Source organism: Juglans microcarpa x Juglans regia, chromosome 5D (genome assembly GCF_004785595.1).
Source record: "Juglans microcarpa x Juglans regia isolate MS1-56 chromosome 5D, Jm3101_v1.0, whole genome shotgun sequence".
Taxonomy (NCBI): Eukaryota; Viridiplantae; Streptophyta; class Magnoliopsida; order Fagales; family Juglandaceae; genus Juglans; species Juglans microcarpa x Juglans regia.
The window spans coordinates 11839046-11853629 of NC_054602.1; the positions used below are offsets into that span (position 1 = coordinate 11839046).

At 35.1% G+C, this 14584-nt stretch overlaps 1 protein-coding gene across 1 annotated transcript; it reads right to left on the reverse strand.

Annotated features, from left to right (window-relative positions):
- Positions 1-21: 21 nt before the first annotated feature.
- Positions 22-1031, reverse strand: LOC121265681. The gene is made up of 3 exons (XM_041169367.1): positions 519-1031; positions 346-433; positions 22-252 (listed from the first exon to the last, which is right to left on the reverse strand). Exons 1-3 carry the CDS (start codon positions 941-943, stop codon positions 22-24), a joined length of 744 nt encoding a protein of 247 aa, XP_041025301.1. The 5' UTR covers positions 944-1031.
- Between the last annotated feature and the right edge of the window lie 13553 nt (positions 1032-14584).

A 14584-nucleotide genomic window follows, 5' to 3' on the forward strand; every position in this document is an offset into this window, starting at 1 on the left:
GCCAACCCATATACCGTAATTCTATGATGTCCTGCAACACACCGTAGAAGTCAATTGGCAATCCTTCATGGTCGGCAAAACAACAACCCCACTATTTTGGGTGCGGCGACGCCCTTCGAGATCATTCGTGTGAAACCGAATTCCATTCATTATACAGCCAGCATATGATGCAACTAGTGGATCTGGACCACATGCTAATGCATATATGTCATCGGTCACCTCAGAGGGAGTCTTCGCATGCAACTCGGCAATCTAACATGGATATTTGACAAAGGAGAACATTAAGGAAGAAATTCGAAGATTCTATAAAGGGATATGTTTATAAGTGAAAAAGGGAAATCTTACGCGTGTTCTGAACCACGTTGGGAATTGACTTTGGTGCCTACGCTCAATGTTACTGGGGTCCTCTTCTTTCATTTTGTTATAGTGATCACTACAAAAACTATATGCATTAATAAGTTATCCAATCACAATAAAACAAAATAAAATGCTGAATTGGATATAGAGGGTGCACTTACTCTATATAGTCCTCAATCTCTGCGCAATTATTAAGGACGTACCACTCGGCCTTGGAAAAAAGTGCATCGGGTAATTTTTCCATTCTTGCTGCCCCTAACGGGAGCACCTTTTGGGAGAAAACCGATAAACTTGCCTCTCGAGAGGTTTGCCCAACCAAGTCAATGTTCTGTTCCTCTCGGTTATATCTAGTCTCGATATCATTAAGGTACATAGAGCAAAACGTCACGCACTCGACATGAACATATGCCTCAGCAATTGAGCCTTCTGGACGGGCTCTGTTGCGGACATATCGCTTGAACTTACCCAGATACCTCTCGAAAGGGTACATCCACATGTATTGAACAGGTCCTGCTAGCAATGCCTCATCTGGCAGATGAATGGCAAGATGCACCATGATATCGAAAAATGCAGGTGGGAATATCATTTCTAATTTGCAAAGAATGATGGGGATATTAGCTTGAAGCCGTTCCAACACTGTTATGTCTAGTGTTCATGAACATAATTCTTTGAAAAATGAGGAGAACTCGATTAAAGCTCCCCTAATATCGGGTCGTAGGTACCCACCAATAACAACTGGCAACAAATATTGCATAAAGATATGACAATCATGGCTCTTCATCCCCATGATTTTTCCTTCAATAATGTTGACACATCGGGCAATATTTGAGGCAAAACCATCCGGAAATTTGACTTCTGAAAGACGTGCACAAAAACTCCTTCGCTCAGTTACATTTAACATATAACATGCAAGACTCATAGAAGTATGATTACCATCATGCTATAAATGTAATTCTTTTCTTAGTCCAAGATCTTCCAAATCCCTACGCGCATTAGCGGTGTCCTTACTTTTGCCTTCAATATTCATCAAGGTTCCCAGGATTAAATCACAAATATTTTTTTCAATATGCATGGCGTCCAAGTTATGTTGCAATCCCAAATCTAACCAGTAAGGAAGCTCAAAGAAGATACATTTTTTTGTCCAATTAAGTTCATTGGGCATACGTTTCCTCTTCTTTGTTGATTTACCAAACTGCACGTTTGAGACCTCATGTAATTGCTCCATTAAAGCTTGTCCTGCTTTCATTTTAGGTTGGAGACGGTGTTTCTCCTTACCATTAAAAGCATTTTTTTGCCTTCTCTAACTGTGATCTGGCACCAATCACCGACGATGACCCATATAACAATGTTTTCGACCATGCACAAGCCATAGTGAATCTGTTTCTAAGTTACATGTAGGGCATGCCATCTTACCCTTTGTGCTCCAGCCTGAAAGATTTGCATATGCAGGAAAGTCATTGATGGTTCAGAGCAACGTTGCCCTTAACTGAAACGATTCTTGTTTGTATGAATCATATGTACGAATTCCCTCTTTCCATAATTCTGTCAACTCATCTATTAGGGGACGCAGGAACACGTCAATATCATTTCCAGGTGCCTTTGGTCCAGGGATTAACAATGACATCATCAAATATGGATCTTTCATGCATGACCAAGGGGGCAAGTTGTAAGGCACAAGTAGCACTGGCCAAATGCTGTACGGTTTGCTCATGTTATTGAATGGGTTGAACCCATCACTCGCTAAACCAAGTCTGACATTACGAGGATCTTGGGCAAACCAATCATATTTGTTATCGAAGTCTTTCCATACCCTAGAATCAGCCGGATGTCTCATAAAGTTGGGATCATCAACATGTTCTTCTGCATGCCATCTCATGGCTTGGGCAGTCTTCTTTGACATAAACAGCCTTTGCAACCGTGGCTTCAAAGGAAAATAGCGGAGGACTTTTTGGGGTATCATTTGTTGGTTAGTTGTGTTTGAGGCCCACCTAGATGCATTACATATAGGGCACTCATCTTTATCAGCATGATCCTTCCAAAACAAGGCACAATCATTTGGGCATACATGTATCTTTGTGTAACTAAAGCCCAAACCACATTGCAAGCGGCAAGCCTAGTTATATGAGGCAAGGAACTGAGCATCAGGAAATGCTGATTGCAAAAGCTTTATAACCATGTCAAATGACTCCACAGTCCAACCACCAACTGTCTTTATGTGAAGCAACTTGACTATGAATGATAGTTTTGAGAACTCTGTGCAGGTTGGATAAAGTGGCTTTCTTGCATTGTCTAGCAGCTCGTCAAAGTTAGGGTGTATTGGAGTACCAGAGGTGTGTCGTGAAGGCCCTGCGTCTGAGTGCAATTCTGTTCTACCAGAATTATCCATAAAGGACCCAACACGGATGTCATCTAACATCTCATCTACATCAATAATGTAGTCATTGTAGTTATAGGCATCATCATCACCATCTTCGTCAGAAAATGTGGCATCTGGCAAAGTTTCCTCCTCGCCATGGAATATCCATTCCGTATAAGATGTATCAATACCTACGATGAACAAGTGATCCTCAACCATAGCAATATGATGGAAAGTTTGATTTCGGCATCTCCTACATGGACACCTGATGCATTCTCTACCCGGTGCATGGGCCTTCGCCATATCTATGAATTGTTTAACGCCATTTGCGTATTCATTGGAACGTAATCTATCTTCAATATGCATCCAAGCCTTATCCATCTGGTTGAGTTACATGGAATTGTACACATTAATAAGGATATGAGGAAATTCTTGGTAGACTATTAACTGTATGAAAGTTTGTAATGGGTTATCACGAAACTAGTTGAAGGTCCTCACCAGAGTATGAAAGGTAAAAAACTATTTCAAGGGCGGCATCTAGGCCAGCCGGGTAAGTAGTGTTATGATTGTAGGGTGTCTCTTGATGATATGCCCAAAAGTCTAGTTCCAGCTATTCATGTATAATTTTGAATTGAACTATGGTCAATTAATTCTTATATGGAAAAAAAAAAACCCTTTGTCAATGAATTCAACAATTACTATCTATTTTCCTAGTAATTTCCATACACCATATAAATATATATATATATATACTCTTATATATGTTCCTAGTAAAAAAGACCCTATGTATGAGCAACACAAAGAAATTAAGAGAATATATACGAGCAACACTATTCTTAAGAGAATTAAGAACAGATTCTGCTTTATACATGATATTATTGGTCATTTCCAGGTACACATATATATATATATATATATATATATATATATATTAGTGCAAAGTTACAATGAGTTCAAAGAAACTGCATGCAGCAAGCTGTAAATATGAAGTGTACATTTATATAAATTATAATTATTAATAATGCATCAAGAGATTTATATTCCCAAGCGGATTCCCAAGGGTTGGGAACCATGCATTAAAGTCTAGAGGGACCAGCTTGGCAGAGGTTTTCGTTGCATTAATTAAAATTACAACCTCAACAAAACACTAAAGTAATTTACACAGCAAACTGTATTCTGTCCAAGCTTGATGTATTGAGAACAACACTACTTTAATTATATCATGTGAATGTGAGTTTGGAAGAGAGGGTCATCAGAATTTCAACACTCAAGCTACTTGGGGATAGGTAGTGGTAATTTTAGTTGCTGCAAAAGGTGTTTCACGAAAAAAAAAATGCACCAAAAAGAATACAGAAAAAATTTAATACACATCCAAATTATATGTTCTGGCTCAAAAAAGAATATGTTAAAGTAGCAAAAGAAACAAAAGAAAAGAATGAACTAACCCTATTAGCTTTTCCCAACTTGCACCTTTCTGGTAGGATTTCCACCTAATCCTGTGCCTGAAACTAGTACTTCAGTCTCTGTTTCTTGCCCAATCTGCAAGACATCAATTATCATATTAAAAAAATGGCAAATATATCTATAAGTCATTCTCCCAATATGAAGCTAGCACAAAAAGCTCCCACTGGGACTAATTCTTTTGAGAGATTGCACAAATATGGCTAAACACATCCTCAAGTCATGTTCAAATGGATTAAGAGCCAACTTAATAACTCCATGTGGCTCAAGGTGCACACAATGCATATTCACTTGAAGATGTGTGAAGAAAAATAAGAAAAACAAAATGATGTACGTGGATCATTTTTTAATTTACTACGAAAAATGGAGGTTATTCTAGAAATTTTACCTCATAACTTATCACTTATGACCGTGGATTCTTAGATAATGTTGTCCTAGTAAAAATTACATGCAGAACATATTGAAAATGAAGAAGTTACGAGGAGTACTAGATATAAGATTCAAGAAAATCACTAGTTGTGTTCATGCAAGATAATGATTCTTCACTTTCAACCACCAAAATGAAGCAAATCCCACCCCTGTACATATTCATCAAGTGCAATATAATTGCATGACAAAAACCATCAGTGGAAAACGGCACTAGCAACCAGGGAATCAAAATTAAGAATTATAAATATCGATTGAGAAGGCGAAGGAAAAAACAGTAATACACGGCCATAAACACACAAAGCATGATGGAAGTAAACAAAACAAGTAAAAAGGTGACTCCCTACTTCAAAACATTATACCTTTTGTGACCTGAATGGCAAAAATCAGTTGACACTTTGGTTTATGAGTTAAAGAGTTCCTACCATTTGAAGTAGAAAGGAAATCAGTAGGGGCAAAACCATATATACTCTGTTTTCCCAATCAATATTGAGACAATGCATTGTCATCATCTTAAGAAAATTTTGCTTATAGAAAAAGATCATGACTTTAAAAATGCAATGCAAGTTATTATATTAAAATTCATGAGCAAAGAGACTATGGCTAGCATCCCAATATGCTAGCCATACCATCCACACTAGAAACAAAGGGGTGCTACTCCAATAGAAATGAAGACATTAGAAACACCTTAGTAGAAAATAAAAAGATAAATATTTTGACATTGTATAATCACTATGTGCATTTCTCTTCCAGTGAATTAGCAAACTAGCATCACATTGTAATCTCGCAAACTATGATGATAGCATGCATGCTGCATAGTCTTTCACTGTTTGCTATATTTTATTTATGTACCAATCATTTAAAAGATTATATATATTTTCCTCATTTTTCCTTACATTAAATACAAATCATGATCAAATATTTGTAAACGTGTTGACTTTTCATACATTTTGGCAAACTGAGATACCAATTTTTTTAGTTTACATTTATCCCAATTTTCCATGGGCAGAAACAAGCCCAGAACATGTCTGCATACGCAGGTGTGCATAGAAGATGATAATCCATAGACAGTTGCAAATGTGACATACAACAATGACAGCATATAACAGTTAAATAGATTCATACCCAAGGCATTGGTCAATGATTTAAAAAAATCATTTAAAAATGCAATGCAGGTCATTAGATTGCAATTTAGTATAGCTTAATATCATGTGTTATGAAATAATTACTATTGTTATTTTTAAGTGATTACTATTGTTAGCTAGTGAGATGCTATCACTTAGAGCTCAAAACTGGACAGCAAATTGTTAATTACCATAATTCTGAAATCTTGATCACAATATGAAGTTTTGAGTTGCCAGAGATAGGAAGATTAGAGTCAACATTGGTCAGTGGATTGAACCTCGTAAAAGTGACGTGATACTACTTGTCATGGACCAATATAATTACCATTGTAGTTCTATATCATAACCGAGAGCACTAACCGACCACACCAATCATAAATGCTTTCTGATAGAGATTTGTAGGAAGTTATGAATCTAAGAGCAGCTCTTTCATGGACCAATCGAATTACAATTATATTCCATAACATAACTGAAGTTGCATTGAGATAGGTGAATAGGGGCCATTCCTGAATGCTTGAGAACAGTTTACACCTACAGTCCCGGAGAATGTTTCTTAGACAGTAATGAAGAACCTTTAGGAAAAAACCGGTACACTCTAAACTCAAATGTATAAGCAAGATAGACAATGTTCACTTTTTATATAAGCCCTATTTTTCCTATCCAAAAATCAATGCCAAAGCCATATATCCATGCACTTAGATGTTTTGATATTGCAGACCCCTAAAAGATTACAGAAGGGTCTCTTATTTGCCTTGGTCAACATTCATAAACATTAAAGGACACTTCATGAGAAAGCTATCTTTTTTCACTAAACCTTCTCATGGAGTTTCTTTGAAACTAATTACATAGTATGATTAATTAGTTTAAACAAATTTTAATAATCATGTCGATAATGGCAAATATGGTTGCTAAAGTTCTCACGAACCCCTGATATACAGCAGCCCAATTTCAAGTGAGCACCCTAATTTCTAAAGCCTAGCTTTAACTAATGATTCTCACACATGGAGCAAATGGTATACCTTTCTTCTCAACTAGCAACTAAAATTACTACGTTGATATCAGAAGCTGAATGCTCCAAGTTATTTTTTGACATAACTTTTTGGCAAGTAATACTTGACATGTTACTACAGACCACTTGGAGTCATTCTAGTACATGCATGAAAAGGTATGTGAATAACGTTGTTTCATGGCACTTGTGTTTTGGAATTCTGCTAGCGATCGAGCTAGTTAGCTAGCTAGGTTGATATATATGTCTCTCTCACAAAGATGAAGACCGCCACATGCTTCGGCACGTTCATGGGAAGTCTTCAGATTTTTCTAGTGTTTGAGTCATGAAGTTATATCACACAAAATTCATTATCTGCTGGTTTTGTCAATTCCTTGTGCTAAACTCCAGTTTGTTTTTTCCCACCTCATAAATCCCTCTTTACACTTTCTTATCCCTCTGTAGAGAAGTTTTAAAACCCAACCCAACCCTTTATACATAAATACTACGCTTTATGTTAATTTAATAATCTCCAATGTTTCCCCAAGGATAACACTTTATTCTTCTGATCTGACGGCTTGGTTACTTGCGTTAATTATAATTGCATGCTAAAAAACTTGGAGATTTTATTTCTACTCGTTTCTAGCCATACTTCCAAAATCTCCTCAAGGTTTTAGACCAGCATACCATTCGTCTCTGAGGCTAACAGTGGTGGTGTTGTGGTTAAAATACATCATGATTCTACTTATTCTTTGTATCATGAATCATGATGCATTTAAAGGTGATGATGTTTGTATTTCCTACATAGAGTTGGTTATATTCAACCAACTCTCACTCTCCAATAAATACATATATTAAGTACCTTTGAAATGAATAAGGTTTGAAAACCTTATTCATTCATATATTACTACTTTATTGAAACTTGCGGATTTCACTATATGGACACCTTTGTTTTATCATTGCGAAGGTATTTGTACAAGACTTTATTGGTTTAACATTAAGGGCTAGCATTTCATTCTTTCTATTATTGTATGTTGTCAAGTCTGTTTTGCTATTTGATAGCATATTTACTGGAAGCCTTGTAGCAACTGCATGCAATATACTGTATAAACACCAGGCATGCCAGATAGAGAACACTCACTGAATTGCAGAGACTAAACACTAACATCAGAATTTATATATATTGGATGAAATAATGTCTTATTTCATCTTCATCCTTAAAATTGCAGAGAAGTTGATCTCCTAACTCCCTCCTCCATAATACATGAACAAATTAGTAAGTCTATAAATACTGAAATTTATAGCTAATTAGACCATATTTACAAGTTATGTACACTTCTCTAAAACCCAGAAATATATATATATACATGTATATAGAATCAGAGAGAGAGAGAGAATGAGAGAGATTACTAGCTTACCCATAGGCACGAATTCCGGTTTAGACAGAAAAACAAAGGCATGAGCACAGATTACAGGTGGATTTTATTCTTATAAGCCATAACCATTTTGCAGCAGTACATGTTTCCACTACCATACCACAGCCACAGAAAACCAAGAGGTAGAGAAAACAGTAGGAAGAACATAGTCAACGAGATAGAGACAAAGTTCATTGAAATGATAGTTGGTCTAATAAATTTCTAATCAGAAACTATGATTAATAAGCAACTGTAAGCGACATGTAAGTTTTGGTTTTGGTGGGTGGGGTAGCTCAAAATATAACTTTGAGATAAATTTTTCTAATTACATGAAAAGCATATTCAACTACTTTTTTTTATCTTCTTCTTCCTCAACCCAATCTATTATTATTTTGCAAACTTATAAATTTACATTTTAAGCCAAGATACTGATGATTTTTGGAGCGCGTTCTGCTTTTTCTGGATTAACATTTACTCTCCCGATCGACAATGCTATGCGAGATATTTTTTGTCGAGTTCCTGTGTCAGTTTTTATTTTTTGTTTTTTTATTTTTTATTTTTTTTGTTTGTGGTGACTTGCCCGTCTATCAGTCCTGTCCGTCTCGGTGATGATATAATTATTACTCTGTTGTCAGAAAGTCTGTCCTCGAGTTCATCATTTGTAAAAAACATATGTCCGTCTCTCAGCAATCATCATTTCACAACATATTAAAAAAATATTACTTTTTTAAAATGTTAAAAACCGTCTGTCCGTATAATTATTACTATGTTGTCAGAGAGTCTGTCTGTCGGCTTCTCATTATTTGCCTAGATAATTTGATGTATTTTATAATATATTTCTCATCACATTAAAAAAAAACTTACTTTTTTAAAAAAATATTTTTGATCACTAGGTAGAGAAAGAAGAAAGTAGAGAGAGGGATTTGCACGAATAGAGATTTGTAATTGTATTTGCACAATAGATTTACTGGAAAAGAAGAGAAATAGAAGCAAATTAAAAAAAATTACACTGATAAAAGCATTTGCTCAGTTAAAAAAGAAAAAAGAAAAACTCATGCTCGAGATACGCAACTGGGATCCTCGGGAATGAAAGAAAAAGAGGGATTTACACTGACTAACAAGAGCAAATAGTATATTTATTGCTGAACACTAAAAAAATTTAAAAAATAAAAAATAAAAAAAACTATGCATATCTCTTCCATTTGTTCATGCAACTGCCTGGATAATGAGAAATTATCATTACCTCGATCCGCGTTAATTCATGTCCATCAAATGCACTTATGTCAGTCCAACGATAGGTAATCTCAACAATTATATCAATGGCACGTCGTTTGAAGAACAGAGGATACTGCACATTAAAAGGATCTGGTGGGTTAGTTCATTACGGTCTCTTTCCGAAATTGATTTGATCTTGTATTCATCTTTTGCTTCTGCATATTGTTCTTCATTACATGTAATTTTTTGGAAAAGAAATTTAATTTGTTTCTTAATTTTATTTCTCATCTCTTCTTTTCCATTTATTTATTTAATCATCCTCCGTGTATATGGTTTTAAGTAAAGTATTTTTTTCCTTTCGTTTTTTGGTTACTGCAGTGCTTGTTGTTTTTCGTGGATTATTTTTAATAATTTGTTTTCAGATCTTGTCGGTTAAAGACTCTAAGAACTGAATATTTTTGTTTCATCTTTAGAAGTGTACGTTGATATTGATTTTGAAAATCTTTTCTATTTAAATTATTTTTTGGATTTTTTTTATTTATTGTTATTTATTTCAGTCCGTCAGGTAATCTCAACAATTATATTGACGTTTATATTAAAAAATATTAAAAACAATTATAATAAAAATCATTTTAATTGATTTTTATATATTTGTATGTTGTGGCAGTTTTAGTTTATAACATCCATAATAATTTAATTAAAAACATTCCATTTTAAGATTTGTGTTAATTTACAATACTTCAATTTTCAATATTTAAGTTGTTTAGGGTTTTATTAATCATGCTAAGCTAATCAAAATTTATTTTATAGGAATATTTGTCATATATAGAAAATCTTACAGCAAAAGTTTTAGAGAAAGAATGGATGATTTAACTTTTTGCAGATCCTGACCGAATCAAGCAACAGAAGTATAAGAACTTCAATCTCATCTCTATTGATACCGTACAAGATGCCAAAAATGATGGATCACAATAGAATTATCAAGGAAATCAAATTTTAAACTAATGTTTTTGTTGAAGTTGTATTAAACTTATCACAAACAACTTTGTTAAAACTATTGATATCATAACCATCTATGGGACTATGTTACTGTTTTAACAAATGTTTTAATTTTATAATCTATTCAGACATGTAATTATTATCCAATACTTAACTATTATTACACAAAAATATTTGTTAGGACTTACATTTTTTTCTCTATACATTAAATTATTGATTGAAATCTGTATATTTTTTTTAATAAGAACCATATTATTGCTTAAAAATAATCATTTCACTAAACTAGGCAAACGTGCTTTGCACGTTGCTCCTGCACTAGTGTGTATATATATATAAATATATATATATATATATATGTAGTACTCATCTTTGATCATCATCATCCTATATATCCACTATTTTATATATTCTCTACCCCTTTGAATATAATTTATATAAAGATTATAATGCTACCCACCATTCTTTTTATGATCATTAATTTTAACTTTTACCGTCACATTACATGGTATTAAATGATTAGACGTTATTTAATATGTCCAACTTATAAATCAATCATTCAATATTATATCATAGAATCTTGAGAGGATGTTGGTATATAAGATGATCATAAATAAAAAATTTCTTATATGAAATGATCATAAACGTCCATGCCACATCGATCCTTTGTGACGTAATTAGGTTGAAAACCCTATAATTATAATCATATATATACACTTTTTTTTTTCTTTTTTTCCATAGAAAATGATTAAGAGATATGACTCTCCAAGTACTGAGAACCACAAGCTAGCGAGCAGGCGCTCTTCTTCCCACCAAACACTAGCTAGATAATTATATACCCAGTGACATCAAAATACATGATAAGGTAGCTATAGCATAAACTCGACACCGGCATCATGATGCGGAAATGTGCAAATGTTGTGGTTGTGAACGTCAACTAATTTGAACCTGACTAATTACTAGGAAAGTGGCGTAAGCATATCATGATATATATTATTATATAATTAAGGTTTTGGTGTCAGCTCCATTAGGGATTTAATTGCTCCATCCTGCATCCCTCAGTAGTACTTCCAAATAGCTAGCTAGCTAGCTACTTTGAAACAACTTTGGATTAATTAGTACTGTTTTCTGAACGATAATGATAAAAAAAAAATGTTAAAATTAGAAAAAGATTTTATAAAACTAAACTAATGTAGTTTTTTTTTTTTTTTAAAGAGTTAGGATTATCTGTTCAAGAGTGACTCCTCTTCAATTTTATTAATAACCCTCATTTATGACCGAAGAAAATCATAGATACAAAACAAGCATCTGGAGTACAAAAGAAAACCCAACATGCAAAAAAAACCAAGCCAAAAAAAAAAATAAACCATGTAAAAACAAGATAAAACCACAAATACTCGAAACTAACTAAAACGAAATGAAGGTAACCCAGAGTAATCCATACGAATAAGACCACACAGCACTCGGGGAGTCTCCATCAATTGAGAGACAACTAAATCATTCCCAGAAGCCCCATGTTTGGCTAACTAATCTGTAACTTTATTTCCCTCACAAAAAACATGATGAATCGAGCAAGTCATGGAGTTCATAATGTCCATAATTTCCTCCCAGAAATCCTTCAGGTACCACACCCCGCATCTTTTACTCCTCCACTAGAAAATAACAGTCATAGAATCAAGTTCAATATCCACATAATTGAGAGATAAAGATTTACAAACCTGGAGTCCATGAAGAAGAGCTAAAAGTTTTGCCCAATTATTAGAACTTGTACCAATGAACGAAGAAAAAGCATGAATTAGCTTACCACGATTAGTTCTAATAATCCTACCTATACCTGAGGCACCCGAATTACCCAAACTACTTCTATCTGCGTTAAACTTAACCCATCTCGTCGAAGGCCGTTGCCAAGCAATAACTTTGCAACGCCTAATTGGGGGGAAGACGGGCTAGACATGCAAACTTTCAAGTACCTGCAAATCAAAACTAGATATGTGAGAACTAGCATGCATATCTCGACAAATAAGACTAATCCACCGGCAAACAGAGTGAATAATGTCAGAGGTAGATTCAAAGCGACCCTCCATACGCGCCAAACAGCTCCTCCGCCAGATTCTCCAAGTGATAATAACCGGAAGAATTCCTACAATAATACCAACTTGAGACGAAAAAGTCGCACGGCAAAACCAAATCTTCACTGTGTCTTTCCAATTCTGGCCTATCGGGATCCCAAGGCTAGCCCCAAAATATTGCCAAATGCTGTGCGCAATATCACTTGCAAAAAGAACATGATTTTAGTCCTCATAGTGACCGTTAGCACAACAATCGCAACGAGAGGTAATAGGAATGCCAATACGTCGAAGATGATGATCGACACTAAGGGCCATATACTAAGCTTTCCACATATGAGTAGACATTTTAAGAGGAAGACTCTTATGCCACATCCAACAGTGCCCCTCAATAGTATCACCCCTAATTTGGACACAATCCCACGCCAACTTAGTGGAAAACAAGCCATTATCATTATTGGTCCAAATCAGAACATCCAAACCTGGTTTAGCCTTAAATATCTTCTAGAATACCATCAAAGTGATCCGGCCCCACTAACTGACGAATAAAATCCACATCCCAATCATTATTTAATTTGCAATCCTTCACTTGAAGATGAGGATGCCCCATAATATTCATATCATTAATTAAAGGGCCTTTGTCCCTCCATTTATCATACCAGAAAAAAAACCTTACCATCTTTAATGCGCCACTTAGAATTATCCAAGACCAGAAGAAGGGATTTAGTAATCATTTTCCAGAACCTTGTACCCTTAGTAGGATCAACCAGGGCCTAAGGTTTAAGACCCACATACTTCCCCTTAAAAAAATTAGCCCATAAAGAATTACCTTGAATAAGATTCCAAGCAAATCTAGCATGAAGAGCTTTTTGCATATCGTCGAGGTTCCTAAGAGCCAAACCACCTTCATCCACGGGACGACAGATAGAATTTCTGGCCACCCATTTTTTCTTACCTTTGTTATTATCCTCCCACCAGAAGAAAGTACTCATCATACGATGCAGGATTTTAATAGTAGATTGCGGGACCTGAAGGACAGCAAAAAGATGAAGCGCCATACTAGAAAGAACATGACGAAGTAAAATAAGACGGCCACCCGTCGAAAGAAATCTCATCTTCCACCCTGATATTTTCTTTTGAATATTAAACACCATATCTTCCAGATGCACCTGTTTGAGACGGCTCAAAATAATAGGCACTCCAAGATATTTGAAAGGGAAAGATCCTTATGAAAATCCAGCCTTCCGTAATAATAAGCTTTTACGAGCTAAAGATATTTTATGAGAGCAATAAATGGCAGATTTAGAGTGATTGATACACTGACCCGACCAACTCTCATATTTATGAAGCACAGATAAAATCTTCCTTAGAGCTTGAGAGCTACCATTAGAAAAAAGCACCACATCATCAGCATACATAAGATGAGAAATTATGGGCGTACCTCGGGCCTGTGAGAATTGACCAAATTTCCGAGCCTCCACACTTTGCTTGATCAATCTAGAGAGAATTTCTTTAAGTATGATAAAGAGATAGGGAGAAAGGGGGTCACCTTGACGCAAGCCCCGACCACCTTGAAAAAAACCTTTAATAGTGTCATTCATCATAATAGAATACCAAGGAGACGAGATGCATGTTCTGATTAGATCACAAAAATTAGAGGAAAATCCAAAACAACGAAGAACCTCCAGAAGAAACAGCCAATCCACTCGATCATAGGTTTTAGCCATATCCAGTTTAATCATGATATTACCACCATGGGCCTTCTTATTAATGGAGTGGACCATTTCCTGCATAATACTAATATTTTCAAAGATACTTCTCCCTGAAATAAAAGCTCCTTGTTCCCACGAAATCATTTTTGATAGGAGACCTGTCAAACGATTAACAATGATTTTGGAGCATAATTTATAGAACACCGAGCATAGACTGATAGGCCTAAACTTATCAAAGCCAGAAGGTGTATCAACCTTTGAAATTAAGACAAGAAAAGATGCAGCGAAGAATCTTGGGAGCTGTTTAGAATTAAAAAAATAAAAAATGGCTTCCAAGACATCCTCTTTCACAATTTCTCAACAACTTTTGAAAAAACCAGAACTAAAACCATCAGGCCCCGGGGAGCTGTTAGAAGAAATAGAAGATAGAGCAGAAAACACTTCATTCATAGAAGGCACCACACACAAAAG

Bases quoted from the DNA above. Each gene is read 5' to 3' on its own strand.
- LOC121265681 (XM_041169367.1), bottom strand. From the start codon at position 943: ATGATATTCCCACCTGCATTTTTCGATATCATGGTGCATCTTGCCATT. The intron at 434-518 runs GTAAGTGCACCC...TAGTTTTTGTAG, and splicing joins GAGATTGAGGACTATATAGA to TGATCACTATAACAAAATGA. The intron at 253-345 runs GTAAGATTTCCC...TATCCATGTTAG, and splicing joins CAACGTGGTTCAGAACACGC to ATTGCCGAGTTGCATGCGAA.